Here is a 14,105-nt window from a genome sequence, read left to right as displayed (position 1 = left end):
GCTGCTCTCTGAAGTCCACTTCAAGCCTGACATCACCAAGCTAGAGTATTTCCTGGAAGGCTCTTGTTTACTCCACAGTGAAAGCCTGAAATAAGTAGAGACATTTAGTTTTGCTGAACATGCGTCAAGCATTATCAAGCCCACAAACCTCCTGGAAGCCTTCACAACTGTTTCCAGGGGGAACATACAGTCCTCTGCCACTTCCTACTGCCTTCCAGCCCCGAGGTATGTGGGCATTTAACACAAGATGGCAGCCCTGCTCCACGGGGCAGTAATCCTGCCTCACGAAACAGGAGTGCACACTTTGTAGCAACTTGCAAAAATAATTAACACTGTTTGGGGTTTGTTTGTTGGTGGGTTTTGTTTTTTTTTGTCTAAGATGTACAATAGAAAGGGAAGTTTTCAAATTCTTAGTTTTCCCTTCCTCTGCATCAAATCACCTCTGCTATCTCCTTTCTCAGTTTCAAGGGGAAAAGTTACAGGTCAGCCATACCCAGAGCTGTGCATTTACCTGCTAATTTCAGTGGTTTCCTCTTGACCAGACCCAGTTTTGTCTTTCTCTTCTGTCCTTTCCCGTCTGCTCACATCCTACTTTGCTTGTCTCACTCTCAGTTGTACGTGCTAGAGAAGGTATGCTCAAGTTCGGTTTTTTGGCATGAATAATTAAGATCCAAAGATCCTCATGCACTTTTCAGACTTTACCCATGTTGTCACACTGCCTACGCATCAGACAAGCCTTAGTATTCCATCTGTAGATGGGGAAAATGACGCACAAAGTACTGAAGATAACCATGATAACCAGTTCACTGACTCTCAGCTCAGCTTTGGCTTGCTTGTTCCCTCAGTCCTTGGCCAAACACTGGGAAAAGGGTGGGACCGGAGCAGGCATAGGACTAGTGATCTCAAAGGAGAAAGCAACCAGCCCCCACTACGTTTAGCCTGCACATGTTGCAATTTGGGCTGGAATCACATGAGGGGAACACGAATACACTGACAAAGGTGTTGCAAACGAGTTGTCCATGCCACCCATAGATTCCCCTAGAATATATGGTACTTGAGAAAAAACAGTCTTCAGAAACACCGCACCAGCCCCACTTTTGTGTTGCTCCTTTGTTTTCACAGAACAATGATGCCCATCCCCAACAGGCCACTCCAAACCACTGGATGGAATAAAAGGATCTCAGACTTGTGTTATTCAGACCTGGGGTTGTGTGCTTTACTGCTGCTTTTTACCAACAACGTGGTATGTTCCTCAATCCCCTTGTAACATCATTTGTATGCAAATTGAGCTGAGGCTGGGCCATGCAATCAGTTTTGAAGGAATGAGCAGCTTCTTTGTAAAAAATAAGATGCTGCAGAAAAGGGAGCAGTGAGGTGGCAGTTCAGTGTATACAATAGAGAGTCCTTTTCTAGAGGAAAGGAAAACATCTGCACAATTAGCCATTGTTTGCTGGGGGTGACTAACCCTATGCCCTCACACCAGGGCCGATGTGCTAGTACTGGCTCTGAGGCTGCTATAGATCCAGTGTCAAGTGAAACTGGTGACGAGTCACGAGTGGTGCAGAAGCACCAGGAGAAGCAGCATGCAAGGGCTCTGCCACGGATGGACATCAAACAGCAAGATCAGAAGTAACTTCAGGTACACCCTCTATGGTTTGATCACAATTCAGACTAAAAACTAAAGCTTTCTGACAAGAGAGGCTTTGATACGCTGAATCCATGCTAAAGATTAAATTAAAAATAAGGTCAGCCTGTGGAGGCACAAATTAGTACCCAGGTGGAGATACTAATGAAAGAAATAGCCAAGGGAGTCCAGAGTTATACATGGCTGAACAGTAGCTCCAGAGGATTGCCAAAAGACATCCAGGTAGATACCACCTCCAAGAAACACAGGGCAAATGATTAATATCTTTTGTCCTTAATGCACAGAATTTTAGGCAGTTAGCTACCTAAGCTGGTTCACTTCACCGTAGTGCACTGCAGAGCTCCTAGCAGTGCCCCTGGAGCAATGTGTGGTACAGCATGCACTGGAAACCCTGCCTCCAGAACCAGCACAAGTATTTTTATCTCCTGCTTCTATGGCTACAGGATTGGCAACACTTCAGGAATCCCTTTTAGAAGGAACTTCTGACTGCAGACAGTGATATACTTCCTGCTCAGTTGTTCTGACACTCTAGGTTAAGAAAGAGTATATTGTTTTGACACTCTATGGAGAAACACTTTGTGCTGTCAGTCGAGGGTAGGAAAACTATCCAAACCCATTTCCAGTTCTTCTCTCTAGCACACAGATCCAGAATATGGGGTTTGTCACATGCCTGTGCTCTGACATTTTAATAAGAAGTCAGATGATTAGCTGTTTGTCGCTACTGCTGCATGTATCATCTTCCTGTCTGCTGTTGTGCCAGTGACGTTATTGTTTTTACTGAGCTGGAGAAGAGGGCTGGGAATTCAGTGCCTGATGGGGAGGAAGCAGGGTAGTGGGAGGAGCAAGGCTTATAGCTGCACATCCAGGGCTGCATCATAAGGGCAGCAAGAGTTCAGTAAGAAGATTTGCAATCCTCACGTGGGATTTGTTGGGGGAGGCGAAGTCACCTCACAATAGACTCACAGGCCATGTCTTTGCATCAGACCAGGGAAGAACCCCAAAGCTCCTCTCTGGTTTGTCAACAGAAATTCAAACTAGATGCTAGCTCAGCACACTTATGTATAGTCCTGGAGATGGAGACAGCAATGCACAGCACAACAGGAGTTTGAGATCAGTCAGTTAAAACTGCCAGAATGTGTTGGTGGCCAGGCTGAAACAGGCTAGAAAAATCCCTCTTTTATCCTCGAGGAAGGGGCTTCATTCATAGTGATAGGACAAGGGGTAATGGGTTAAAGCTTAAACAGGGGAAGTTTAGATGGGATATAAGGAAGAAATTCTTTGCTGTAAGGGTGGTGAGGCACTGGAATGGGTTGCTCAGGGAGGTTCTGAATGCTCCATCCCTGGCAGTGTTCAAGGCCAGGTTGGACAGAGCCTTGGGTGACATGGTTTAGTGGTTTAGCGGGAGGTGCCCCTGTCCATGGCAGGGGGGTTGGAACTAGATGATCTTAAGTTCCTTTCCAACTCTAACCATTCTATGATTCTATGATCTAATCACTACAGACAAACACACTTCAGCAACTGCTATGCTGCAGGCAGTTAGGAAGCAAGGAGCTATTACGGAAAGTCACAATGCCAATAAATCAGAATTTTCCCCAGGCCTAAACGCTGGTATTCTTTCATTCTAGGCTGTTTGCTATGGTACTGCAGAAAAATAATTCTTTCCTTCTGACTCACACTTCTGAGATCCTCTGACACTACCTGCAACCATGGGGAAATGTTCACATGTCCCAGGACAGACAGAAACAAGTTGATGATGCTTCCTGTACAAACCTGATGCACATGAACTGGCAAAGGCTATCTGCTTCTCTGGATGAGGCACACAAAGAAAGAAATATTTGATACACTCCTGTTAGCTGTCCCCCAGCAATTTATTGTGCTGATTTGAGCTGATCCATTCTCTAATACTTCTTGTTTGCTGGTTGGTAAATAACTGTGAGCCCACTTATTCCTAGGAAAAAAACAAAGATGTTCCAAGTATGTATCAGCTGAGTAACTGGGCTAAAATTGGCCAGCTATTTTGGCTTGTTTGCGGACAGTTCCCTTGCACTGCCTGCTGTTTGTAATCTGCATCTGGTCTGGCACATTACGTGACAAACTTTCTGCCCCTTGTTGTTTACCTGAGCTGTCATGAACAGGGCAGTAACCAGATCCAAACAGCAACAGGGCCGGGCACGAAAACCAGCCTTTTTTTGGTCTTACATCTCATAGCCACATTAAGAACAGATCAGGACAAATGAGGCACCAAGCCTCACATGGGGGACAAGCAGCCCTGCTCCCACGAGTCCATCCCCACAATCACGGCTGGATTATGTGCCTGCTCATGCTGTATTTATAACCGCCGACTCACGCGTGGGTGCAGCGTTGCTCAACGTAGGTTTAGTTTGCGTTTATATATCTAAAATAAACGTTTATTTTATATATATATAAAATTACATATTTTATGTGCATCATTATTCATTGCCGCAAACAAAACCAGGGGGCACCTCCTTTCTTGTCCCCCCCTCCCCGGTACGTGAATGGTCCGCACCTTCCTCCCACCCCCTCCACGGGCGCTTTGGACACGAGCCCCGCCCCGACCGCACGGTGACGGCGGCGGCGGGGGGGGGGGCGGTGGGTGCCTCCCCGTGACGGCGCAGCGCGCAGCTTGGCGTCGGCGGGTGGTGCGCTCCAGCGGCAGGGCCCGGGTTGCGCTGGTGCGCTGTGCTGCGCTTGTCGCGGGGTGGGTGGCAGAACACCCGGCCGTAAGGGGAGGAAGCGGCTGCGGCGGCCTGCGGGAGGGACGGTGAGAGCCCGGCAGCATGAAGTTCCAGTACAAGGAAGACCACCCGTTCGAGTACAGGAAAAAAGAAGGGGAGAAAATCAGGAAGAAATATCCCGACAGAGTCCCTGTGAGTGCGGGTGACGAGGGCGGCTTCCCTGGCAGACGAATCAGCCTTTGTTGGCCTTGCTGCCGGCTGCTGCTTGCTTTATATTTATTCTTTTCTGAGGCAGAACAAATGAGATCAGTAAAGATGGTTGCGGTCGTGACGATCCGATTTCAAATCCCAGGCTGCTTTTGTGTTAAGCGCAAAGCTAGGGATGTTTATTGTGTAAGGAAGTCCTATGTCGGTGGGTGGCTGGATCCCGGCGCTCTTGGGATCCGCAGTAAGTCGGCAGTGGGTATGCTGCTAATCTCTTTTTCTGGGAGCCTGCGTGCGTGGGGATGGGGGATGGGGAGGGAGCTTACCATCCTTTGTGGAAATGGAGGAGAACAATGAGGTGGGTGAGCCGGGTACACTTCGTGGAAAACAAGCTCGAGATCCTTGTCATCTGATCCTTTCCCTTTATTTTTATTTTGCTTTCTTTGGGCCTTTTTTTTTCCGGCACGGCCTTGCTCTGTTATTTTCTTTTGCATGAGAGAAAAAAAAAATAAGATACTTCTCAGGCTTCTTGCCCTCCTGTTTAATCATCCTGTTGGAAAAAAACGTCACTTGGAAAACAAGGTCATCTCCTACCTAAACTTTGCTTCCTCATCTTTTGGTCCCTTTGGAGTACCTGTGGAAAACTTCTAGCTTTATAATTACTAATAATAGTTGGGAAAAGAGGTGACAAATTGAATTAATTGTGGTGGGGTTTTGGGTGGGTTTTTGTTGTGGGGTTTGTGTGTGTGTGTGTTCCTTTTTAATAAACGTTTTGCAAATTTTCCTTCTTTCCATCCCCACTGGAGAGGTCTGTCCTAGATTTACTGCCCAGGGGTACTGCATGCAAAATAATTTAGACTCCCCCATAAATCCAAGCACAAGGGTAACAGTTACTCCACATGTTTTCCCTACAGGCTAACACCATTTTTTTCATCTCAGGAGCGGTCCTCAACTGGACTTGTGAAAGTTCTTGGAAGTCAGTATTCAGGTGCATTTGTCCTAGCTCATTTTGAGAACCCCTGAAGCCTAGCAGGTTGAGCAAAAGTCTTGTGCGGTTTTGTGATATATGATGAAGACCACAGAGGTCAGGAGTGAGGCAAGTGGTAAACTGAGGATTAACATGGCAGATTGCACAACAGATCATGATAGATGTGTGCAATAGAGCCGTGTGAGGAGCACAAGACCACATCTGGCAAAGGTAAAAGAGGTCAAGGTCGGGGGGCACCACCAGATCATTATGGAGAAAGCCACGACCAAAATAACATGATGTGCTATAGCTCAGGATAAGTGAGAACGCCACTTGCTGAGGCCCAGATGTTAATTGTTGGGGGTAGCCTGTGGTCAGATCTGTGTAAGGAGCAGATGAATGCGGCAGAGACATCACTTATGTCTCTGCCCTTCCTAACAGGAAGATCCTTGAAGATGACGTCTGTTTGGCTGCCTACACTGCAGTGCCCTGATACATCTCAGCATTTTGCTGAGATTATACTGCTGGCATGGTCCCACCTTACCACAGTCACCACCCAGCAACAACAGACATACAGATAATCTGTATCTGCCCTTTGGATTTTATTTGTAGGTTTATTTGTGTGTGTGAAGGGTTTAGTGCTTCAGAAGAGATACCTGTGTTATCAGGCAAACTGACTACAGTTGCTAGTCAGATTAGTAGAGCACTTCCATTCCTTCCCCTGCCTCTTTGCAAGATATCTCTAAAGCTTAGTGGTGATCTGATTTAAATATTCAGTAGCATTTAGAAGCCCCAAAACTCTCGCCTCTTCCTTATAGCCAGTGACTTACTTTCCTTTATTGTCTAATGACAAGCCACCTTTCTGGAGACAGGGTGGTCATATCGGTGCTGCTGATATAGCAGTTGTGCGTGTCAGTAGTTTTTAAAATTGGAGGTAAGAATTAAAGTTTTCTCTCCACTGCAGTTTCTTGTGTTAGGTATTGCCGTGTTGGATGTGCAGGTGAAAAAAACATGCAAAGTGCTGTTGCTGTTCAGCCTGCATCTGTTCAGTGAGATTGTGAAACTCTCCTTCCTTCATAGCATTTACCAGCAGCATCTTATATGCAAATATATGTCCTACCGCAAGCTGCCTGAAAGAGCTTGAATGCCTTGTACTAATTGAGGTGCTTCAAGTTCTTGCAGTAACAGAGACAACCCTTTTTCTGTTTTAAAAACAGAGTCTTCAGGGGTTTTGGCTGCGTTGGCAGCATCCAGATGGAGCACATGGAAGAGACGTCCAAGCTAGCATCTCCATGGTGTGACATGCTTAGCAGATATTCACTTGGATCTAGAAAGAGTAAAGTTAGCAAGCCACTTTGGCCAGGCTAAATACACCAAGCTCATCATCATAATGTTTTCTCTAGCATATTGTCTCACTGATGTGGCACCACCATTTTGCTTCTAAAAGAAGACTTAGTCCACAGCCTTTTTGGTTAGACAACAGATAGCGTTGCTGATTTGAATTGCCAAAGAGCTGTGGGAGCATGGAACCCTCAGAAATTAGTCCCACAGTGTCTCAGATGGAGTATTTACATTTACAAGGTCTAACAGAATTATCAAGCTGAGGAGATCCAGAAAATCCAGCTTCTTGTTAGATGGTCAAAATGGCTTCTGCAGAACAGCATGCCATACAGATGGAGTTGTGTCATGTATCTCTTACCAGTTCAAAACTACATATCATTAAAAGAAAACAAAATAAAATAAACCTGCCTGCAGTTGTTTTCTGCACAAACCCAGTAGTTCCAAAGGTTTCATGGAAGAAGATCAGGTCATTTTGGAATATTTCCTGCTTCTGAGGTAAGCATTTTGCCTAGCTCTAGTAGCAAAAATGTTCCTATAGCAGAAGATCTCTTGGTCAGTTTGACTTTAAAGGTGCTGAGCTTCATATTTTAATGTGTTGTAATGATATTAGAATATAATGAGGATTAGGATTTTGTGTCAGAGGTCTCTCCAGTGACTCCAATTGCCTGGATGTTAGCCTGTACTTTATTAGACATTTATATGGATAAGAAAATACCCATAACTAGATAAAGTAGGGAAAATAGCCTTAAAGGATACAGATTTCACAGTAGAAAATAACTACCAAAGAACTGGGGATTAAAAAAACCCAAACATTCCCCAGTGAGCTGTAGTTTCTCTTTAATTCTTTGCTTCATTCTAGAGCACTTGGTATTGGTGAATATAGAAATTAGGATGTGGGACTCCTGAGAGTAGGGCTGATTTTGTGCCAATCAGTTTGGAACTGTTACCTGGAAACAGTTCAACTTGTGATGCTTCTTGTGTTCATGTATTAGCCTCCTGGCAGCTCCTACATACAAAATTAACCTGCATTGGGACCATCAAGGTGACCTGATTTTTTAATTTTTTTTTTCCCTTGGCTATTATGGTTTATTTTTATGCCTGTTCCAGACTGTTTTTTACTCAGTGTGCTTACTGCTGCAGTCCTGGGCTCCCAGCACAGCTATTGCCGGCAATTTTAAGTCTTCTCACCTATCCGTGCTTTAATGTTGTGCATTTGTTATAGATTAAATAAATTTCTGGTGCCTGGTAGCACCATCTCTCTCAAAGGGTAATATCCTTTTTCACTGATGCTTTTTGGTACATTTTGTCTTATGATGCTCATGGGTTATTTCTTGCTTTCTCTCACTCTCTAGGTAATTGTGGAAAAAGCACCAAAAGCCAGAGTACCCGATCTAGACAAAAGGAAGTATCTTGTGCCTTCTGACCTCACAGGTAACAAAGTCCATTTTTCCTGATTTTTCAGTGAGAAGGTCTCGGAAATGTTTTTTACTCTATGATCAGCACCAAGAAAATATCCAGGCAGGCTCCACATCTTATCATCACCTTGTTATATTTATGCACTTTACAGCCTGGATTACAACATGCAGAATTCTTTTGAGATCTTCTAACGTATCCCATTGACTTAGCATGCATGTGTCACAGATGACTTCTAACCATGATGAAAATGGCTGAATTGTGTATCATAGGCAGTAGCATAATCATCAGTTAATAATGACCTAGCTGCAGAGTAGTTGCCAGAGGCTATATCCTTGTTGCAGGAAGAGACACATTCTTGAAATAGTCCCATAATTTTCCAGGATGGAGTGGTTGGAGTCGTAGCTACAGAGTTTCTTTTCTGAATGGTCATAGACATTTTGTGTGTGAATACATTTGTTTTAATTTGAGAACATGAACCAGTTAAGAGAACAGTGTTTCTTTTTCTTGCAGTATATAGTGGATTGCAAAATACTTTCTTGTGCAATGTGGCTCAAGCAAATAGTAAGGAATTTGTTTTCAGGAATGGTATGAACACTTACACCAAGGCTAAATTCTCTAAGGTGTGTTTGAGCTATAGGATATAAAGGTTAAACTATTTAGACATCTTCCCACCACTCCCTGTAGTAGAGTATTTAATACCATAGTAGGTGGAGTGTGGACTTACAGGGTACATACCTGAGGCATGTACCTGAGAAAATCCCAGCTCCAGGTAGATTGGCTGCTAATGTGGTTGCAATCATGAAGTTCCCCTACTTTTCACATACAGCCTGTGACTTCCACCACCAAAGAAAACAACCATGGTTAGGGTAAAAAAAAAAACAACAGAAAACAAGAAACCAAAAAACCCAAACCAAATGTTCTTTCTGCACCTAAGGCATTCTTCTCTATTCCTCTTCAGTTGGCCAATTCTACTTCTTAATCCGAAAGCGGATCCACCTGAGGCCAGAAGATGCCCTATTCTTCTTTGTCAATAATACCATCCCTCCCACCAGTGCTACCATGGGCCAGCTGTATGAGGTAAGCCTGGCCCATCTCTTTTTTCTTTTGTTGAAGTATCTGGAAGAATGTTCATCTTCACTGAATGACAGCTGACCACTAGTCTACTGGCAAGGGGTGCAGCTTGGTCATAGATGCCTGAACACGAACAATTTTTGCCTGGGCTGCATTTCATCATTTCTTTAGGGAAGTTCCATCCTGCAGTTACAAAAGGTAGCCCGGGGAGCCTCATCATTTTAACTGATTGTTTGCTCGTTAAAAGGATTGTTGTATCAGATGGTAAATGATTGCCTCAGCAGTGATATGTTAGTCCTGCCGCTTTAACAAAGTAATGAAATAAACCTCTTTATTTCTCAGTGGAAAGATTGGGGGGGGGGTTGGAGTAGAACACATACTATAGCTTTCCAGTTTATACAAAAGAGATTTCCTTTTAGCTAGTAAAAGAACACAGTATCACTGGGAAACCAACTGTCTATAAATACATTATCAAGGAACACTTACTCTTTGTTGAGAATTTTTCATCGCTTGCACTGTATATGTGAGGACCTTGTAGGGCACTGTGAACATTGCTGCCCAGCATTTCTACTGAGCAGTATTATTTGATTGACCTTAAAGGCATTATTCTGTACTCATGAGAGGAATGTCCTCAATTAGCTGGTTTGCAGCCTGGATTGATTTCTTCTTTTGCTGTGTTAGTGTGCTTTAATAGAAGAGCTCCAGTATGGTGCTGGGAACCTTGGAGTTGGGTTAGGGTTTTCTTTTTACTGTCAATTTTTGACAGTAATTGGACAATTTGCATGTGAATGGATGAAAATCATGTAAGATTAACGCACACAGGGAGTTTTCCACATTTGGACATGTAGCAGGAAGGTATGTCTGACTGTCCAGATCTGAGATGAGGACTCTTTTCGTGGCACTCTGCAGACTTTTTGTCTCAATGTAATCACTTAACATCTCAGCTTTACTGCCCATATGTAAACCAAGACTAGAAATACAGCCACTTGCCAAAGTGTTCTGAAAAATGACAAACACAGCCACATTTACCAAATACTGAAGTATCTAGAGGTGATTTTTGACTTGTTAAAGCCTTCCAAGTCTCTCCTCTTAATCTCAAGGCTATACTAGTGCTGAGATTCTACTGCTTAGCCTGAAACAGTCAGAGCTGTGTCTGTAGCACGTTTGCAGCACACTCTGGCTGTGGCTCTTCCAAGTAATTTCACTGTGTCCAGAAACGTGACATGCATGAATTAAGAAGCAGAGCTGTGGCCAGAGAGAGGGAGTTGCTATACGCTTGCTTTGGTATGAAGAAGTGAAGCATTTGATATAAAGGGGGAGAAACAGTGAAAGAGAGGTTATGCCCTCTTGTTACAGTGGTCCCTGCCCCTCAAACACAGGGCTTTGGTGTGTTACTTTATTCCTTTCTCCCCTTGCAGGATAACCATGAAGAGGACTATTTTCTCTATGTGGCCTACAGTGATGAGAGCGTCTATGGCAAATGAGCACCAGCACCTCAGGCATGCAGGCGAGATGGACTGATGGAATGGATTTGGAGGGGGAGTGTTGGAGAGGCAGAAGGAGGATGCCTGAGAAGAGGGGAAGAGAACTGGAAGTGAAACACATGCACAATGCCATCACCTACCATGCATTAATGATAACCTTTTATTTTTTAAATTGAGGGGAGGGTGGGGTGGGGGGACAGTGTATGAAAGGGTGAACTGAAAGGCTAACAAGGGGTTCTGCACTGAGGGATGGGGGGACTCCACTGTTCATAGTTATTCTCTTGCCACAGATGAAAGTAGTTAGCCAGTATTGGAGGCTGCTAGACAAGCCAGTGTGGTGGAGCTCCAGAATGACTGGGCAGAAGGCCATTTTTGTGTAACCCTTTCTTTGGATGAAGGCATGCCATATATTGTACACTGACCTTGTCACGCCTTGCCCATGGCACAGGCTTCACTCCTGTGAGCATTCAGTGAGCTGTTAAATACTTCACTTTGCCCACACAAGGCTGTCCTGTGCTGACGGTCTGCACTCCTACAGCTACCTGAGAAGTGTTCCAAGAGTACTGTATTTCCCATCATTTCTCTCAGTATTAGAAGGGCTGACTCTGAGGGCTGGGAACTCCTCAGCTGTGAGATGTCAAGGTTGGGGAAAAGAAGGATTCACCCCCCCCAGCTTTGTTGCTTTAATTGAAAGTGCTGGAGAGAAAAATTAGAGAAGACATTTTCATTCTTACCTAGTGAAGTCAACTGATAAACTTGTAAGCACAGGGCTAGAAAGGACCTCAAGAGAATGACTAGCCTTCTCCAGCTCTGCAACAGGACTGAGTAAACCAAACATGTCCACCATAGCTGCTTGTCAAACTTGTTCTTAGTGAGCTTCACTGAGGTGGATCCTGGAAGCTGCTGAATTTGTCTCTTCAGTTCCTAGCTAGTCTACAAGTGAGAGAGCTTTTCTTGCTACCTAACTAGTCTCCCTTGCTGTGTATTAAGGTAACTAACTACTAATGGTCTTGTTATTGGTGAACACAGGAAATTACTTTCAGTGTTGTTCTTGCACCAGTCTTCTGCAGATTTGAAGATGGCAGAAGTCCTGTGGGTTTAGCCTTCCATGTCTCATCCTTGTACAGTCCTTGCACCACGTGCACAAGCAGAAGAAATCAGTCGCTTCCACAAGTGTTTTGCTGGATTTTTGTGATTGGAGGACAGTGCCACTCTTTGTGACAGGAGAGGTGCTTTTAGACTTGAAGGGGAATAGATTCTCTGTGGATTTATTTTTTTTAATTATTCTATTTTAAGCCAGTGTTGTTCTTAGAAGGATGACAGATGCTGTCCCGTGCAAGCCTTATGCTGTCATGCCAAAGCAGTTTCTTCCCAATGGCACAAACATCAGATTTTCCCATAATTGCCATAACTCTGATGAAGGAATGAGGGTTGGGGAGCGAGCTGACTCACAAAAATTGTGGGTGTTTATCTAAAAATCAGAGAACTGGGTCTGAATTACTGCTATCATTCCTACAATTGAGAGGGACCAAAAGGGAGGAAAAGACAAGAAGGATGAAGAAGACAGGCAGATTCTGAAGTAAGTCAAAGGTGTTTGCTCTCCTGACATGAAGTTAGGTCCCAGTTCTCTTGTGTTCCTCAGGAATGAGAAATCACAAAGAGCGCTTCTTGATTGTAGAAGAGAGGAAAATAGGTTTCAGCCTTCTGTGTTGTTCCACAGAGGTACATGAGACAGGAGAGCAGGCTGGGAGCATAAAGTGGGAGTTAACTGGCAGAACTGTGTGAAGGTCAGGGAAGGCAGCATGGTGGGGCTGGAGGGTCGCTACCTGTGTGGTATGGGAAATAGTAGAAGAATGGGAGAGAAAGGGGGACCGCAAAGGAGGTAGACAGAGTAGTCATAAGGAGCAGACAGAAAATTGGGAAATAAAGGATGAAATGGGTGGGTTAGCATCCCCAGTTTTTCCTCCTGAACTTCAGGTTTGCTGTTCCATCATCTGGAATAAATGCATTTGGATGCATTGTACCTTCTCCCAACTGGGATAACTTCAGTTTCTGCCTGCAGTACTCAGTTCTCTCTTTTTAGACCACTCTTCTCCAATTACCAGGCTCTTTTCACATCATTTGGGTGCAAATCCGAATCAGTCTCTTGTTTTAGGAAGCTCTGACTGTTCTGAAGCAAAAAACAGACCCAGGAGGCTTTCAGGGGTAGAAAACAAGATGCAGGCAGATGCTGTGCATGTCTCTGCCGCTGTCACGCTTGCTCACATGCGTGCTGCCAAGCACATAGTTCTGTGTTGTCTCAAAGCTTAAGGGAGAAGTGTTGGCATTCGGGGTGCTTGGTTTTGAGTTCAGACCTCTCCTCCTGTCCTGCTGCTGGGTTTATATATGACATGTGTGGGACTAATCTCAGCCGTTTGTTACATGTAGAGTTTACAGTTTGATTTAGTTATATTACAGTTCTTTTAACTGGATTGTGGCATTTACTTCTGTTTTTGTGCTAGTCTGATATTGTACAAGGTAATGATGGTAATTCTTTTTTGTGTTGGTTAGCTGCAGGTTCTTGTAAACTAAAGTTCATACTACTTGAGCTAAGTCAACCAATCAATAAAGACGCATTTGAAAATCACACTCTTGATCCAAAATGGGTGACTAGCCTGTCTTCCTGATGTGGGCTTGTAAAAAGGAACAGCTTTACCAGAACTTCTTGATGCTACTTTTTTCCAGAACCCCAGATTTACTCTGCCCTGTCTACCAGGACGACTCACTTTGTTACTTAGCCTGGGTATGTTGCCACCAATGTGGACTTCAGTTAGACCTGGACATGAGAAGCTCTTAAGAAGCGTAATGGAGGTGGAGGCAGAGGCATTCTCTGCCATTTTAAGGCCCTGAACAGTCCTAGCCAGTTGATGGGGCCCTGAGGGCACCATCAGCCATTACTATCCTTGCCAGGTGCCCAGGACCACCAGTCAACCTGCCCATGGCCTGGGACCCCATCCTACCCCCTCCAGGGCTGTCATCCCTGTCTCAGTCCACAGCTCTTCACAGGCCTGCCCTGCCAAGCCATGAGCTGTGTAGAGCCAGATCCATGGGGCCCAGCTTCAGCCCATCACCATCCCAACAGCTCTGCCATCACTGAGCCTGATCCTGACCCCGGCCTGCAGATGAGATTCCCATCTTGACCTGCCTCATCAACATCATGTTTGGGGCTTGGGCCTGGGCCTGGCAACCATAGAATGGCTTGGGCTTGAAAGGACATTAAGATCATCTAGTTTCAATCTCCG

The 14,105-nt window shown here is 44.7% G+C and overlaps 1 protein-coding gene across 1 annotated transcript; it reads left to right on the top strand.

Annotated features, from left to right (window-relative positions):
• The first annotated feature begins 4,278 nt into the window (after window positions 1-4,278).
• GABARAPL1 (GABA type A receptor associated protein like 1) lies at window positions 4,279-13,450 on the top strand. The gene is made up of 4 exons (XM_061361493.1): window positions 4,279-4,533; window positions 8,206-8,284; window positions 9,228-9,346; window positions 10,759-13,450. Exons 1-4 carry the CDS (start codon window positions 4,444-4,446, stop codon window positions 10,822-10,824), a joined length of 354 nt encoding a protein of 117 aa, XP_061217477.1. The 5' UTR covers window positions 4,279-4,443; the 3' UTR covers window positions 10,825-13,450.
• Window positions 13,451-14,105: the final 655 nt, after the last annotated feature.

This window comes from Neopsephotus bourkii, unplaced genomic scaffold (genome assembly GCF_033783945.1).
Source record: "Neopsephotus bourkii isolate Nb327-2 ecotype Australia unplaced genomic scaffold, CSIRO-AGI_Nbou_v1 NB_107, whole genome shotgun sequence".
Lineage (NCBI taxonomy): Eukaryota > Metazoa > Chordata > Aves > Psittaciformes > Psittacidae > Neopsephotus > Neopsephotus bourkii.
The sequence above is the reverse complement of the archived record's forward strand: the minus strand, read 5'-3'. Positions and strand labels throughout refer to the sequence as shown.

Bases quoted from the DNA above. Each gene is read 5' to 3' on its own strand.
- GABARAPL1 (XM_061361493.1), top strand. From the start codon at position 4,444: ATGAAGTTCCAGTACAAGGAAGACCACCCGTTCGAGTACAGGAAAAAA. The intron at 4,534-8,205 runs GTGAGTGCGGGT...CTCACTCTCTAG, and splicing joins AATATCCCGACAGAGTCCCT to GTAATTGTGGAAAAAGCACC. The intron at 8,285-9,227 runs GTAACAAAGTCC...ATTCCTCTTCAG, and splicing joins TGTGCCTTCTGACCTCACAG to TTGGCCAATTCTACTTCTTA.